This window comes from Lucilia cuprina, chromosome 4 (genome assembly GCF_022045245.1).
Source record: "Lucilia cuprina isolate Lc7/37 chromosome 4, ASM2204524v1, whole genome shotgun sequence".
Taxonomy (NCBI): Eukaryota; Metazoa; Arthropoda; class Insecta; order Diptera; family Calliphoridae; genus Lucilia; species Lucilia cuprina.
In genome coordinates this window covers 42,917,205-42,919,562 of record NC_060952.1, presented here as the reverse complement: position 1 = coordinate 42,919,562, position 2,358 = coordinate 42,917,205, and the positions used below count along the sequence as shown (strand labels likewise).

General features: G+C 41.1%; 1 protein-coding gene across 1 annotated transcript; it reads right to left on the bottom strand.

The window, feature by feature from the left end:
• Nucleotides 1-403: 403 nt before the first annotated feature.
• On the bottom strand, nt 404-1,230 carry LOC124419835. Its single transcript, XM_046950614.1, has one exon. It carries the CDS (start codon nt 1,112-1,114, stop codon nt 404-406), a length of 711 nt encoding a protein of 236 aa, XP_046806570.1. The 5' UTR covers nt 1,115-1,230.
• Nucleotides 1,231-2,358: the final 1,128 nt, after the last annotated feature.

The window sequence follows — 2,358 nt, the reverse complement described above, 5'->3', positions numbered from 1 at the left end:
CGTGTGGTGCGCATTTGCATCTGCACTCATGAGAAGCGGAATGTGTCGCCTATCTGCCTCACACACAATTTCCCTCACCAGGCGATTTGGTGGCTGGTCGCCATGGTCGTGTGCCATATAGCTGCTTAGAAGCCAGATGTTTGAGTTACCAGACTCCCAAGCAGCCGCAACAGTATCTTCGTCGCTGTAATCAGACAGGATAAAGATGTTTAAATGGCTCTTAGCCAGAATACAGGATCTTATATTACCTGAACAGTTAGCATGAAGAAGCTTATAGCCTCTAAGAGAGAGTCCACGAACTTTACCATGGTGGGTCCACGGTTCCTGGACCAGGATTAGCTCCTCCCCTCTTTCAGCTAAACGGAGGAGGAGGGCGGCAGATGCTGCTTTGGAGTGGTGAAGGTTAATCTGCAATACCTTCACCATCTCCTAAGTCAGGATCGTAGACGACGGTTACGTCGACATCTTCCGGATCAGTATCCGAAAGGGTGTCATCGTCCTCCGCCACTTTCAGATCGCCGAGGAGTTCTCCCAGTTGACCTGTTGTCGATTGAGAGTTCTCCCCGCCTTCTGAAACAGCGGGATCGTCGATGTTATCATCGTCCTTCTTGGGCGGAACCTCTAGCTTAACCTTCGAGGCAGCGGCGTTGCGTTTGTCGTCACTGCGGTAGGTACGGAGAGTAATACTATCAAAGCCATAGTATACTTTGCTTCCGCACTCTCGCAGTGGCGACACGGACTCCTTATTAAGGACCACAATCGCCTTTCTGATCGTTCCTATCGGTTCGGAGACCTTCACCACCTTCCAATCATGGGTAGGTAGATGAGGGTTTCCGCTCTGAAGGAGCGCCAGAATCTCCGCCGGGTCATGAGGCTCAGTTGGGATGGTGGCAATGGATCTCGGTCTGCGAGGAATTTCACATACCGGGACCACGTCCAACATATCGCCTGGCCACACTTCCCCAAGGAACTCAATCGCTAGCTTGAGAAGTAACGCAGAGCGCTCATTCGAACAAGCCAGCAGTTTTATATGACCCTGGAACCAGCCAGCGTCATCATTTTGGGGGGCGGGTCCTGGATTTTCCTTAAGGATTTTCCAGTACACCCCTAGCATTCGTTGACGGATGATCCCCCATTTATCTTGAGAGATGGCCCCGTCACTATTGCTCCTGTCGATAATAGCCCTTACCAGTGGATTTTTGGCAACCTCACTGAAAGGCCTATTAACGACGACAGGTATCTTTACGCAGAACGCTTTGGCGTAAAAAACTTGTCCTATTTTTTGAAAATGTTGCCACTGCATCCTTCCGAATATGACCTATTTTTTATCAAAACTTCAACTTTGGGCGACATGTTCTAAAATCCCAAAGCTGGGATCAGAAAACTGAAAGCAGTTTTGGAAACCTCAATATGTTTTCTATTTACTCCAAAAGTATTTTCCCAGCCCTGAAAGAAATGTGGACCCTATGGGCAAAAATGTAAAAAATTCCATTTTTGGGATTTTCATTCCTATTTTTGGGAATTGCGGGATGCCCTTTGACCTTTTCAATTTTTTTGCATTTTCTTATTTGAAATGACAAATTTAACAAGCGTTGATAATTGAGATATTGGCTTGAAATTTTTTGTAAAGGGTCAAGAATTTCCATATCTAACTAAAAAAAGATATTAAGGGATAAATATGGACTAAATTGTTGTAGCTATCTGCGACCCTATTAAAATTTTGATATAAATCATAGTTTTAGAAGTTTAACAAATATGTAATATATGACAAAATCTTTATTTATGAACAAAACTCAATGAAATCTTCAACGCTTGTTAAATTTGTCATTTCAAATAAAAAAATGCAAAAAAATTGAAAAGGTCAAAGGGCATCCCGCAATTTCCAAAAATAGGAATGAAGATCCCAAAAATGGGATTTTTTACATTTTTGCCCATAGGGTCCACATTTCTTTCAGGGCTGGAAAATACTTTTGGAGTAAATAGAAAACATATTGAGGTTTCCAAAACTGCTTTCAGTTTTCTGATCCCAGCTTTGGGATTTTAGAACATGTCGCCCAAAGTAGAAGTTTTGATAAAAAATAGGTCATATTCGGAAGGATGCAGTGGCAACATTTTCAAAAAATAGGACAAGTTTTTTACGCCAAAGCGTTCTGCGTAAAGATACCTTTTAGAAAACTATAAAATTTTTATATGTTCTTAAAGAAAATTTTATTTTATTAATAAAAGAGTTAAGACACATTTTGGGCAAAAAAACGGCAAAAATCTAAAATTTTTTGAATTTTTAAATTAAAAAACGTATATTTTTGGATCTGTAAATGATATTGATCTGAAATTTTTTGTATATTATTGGAAATTTTG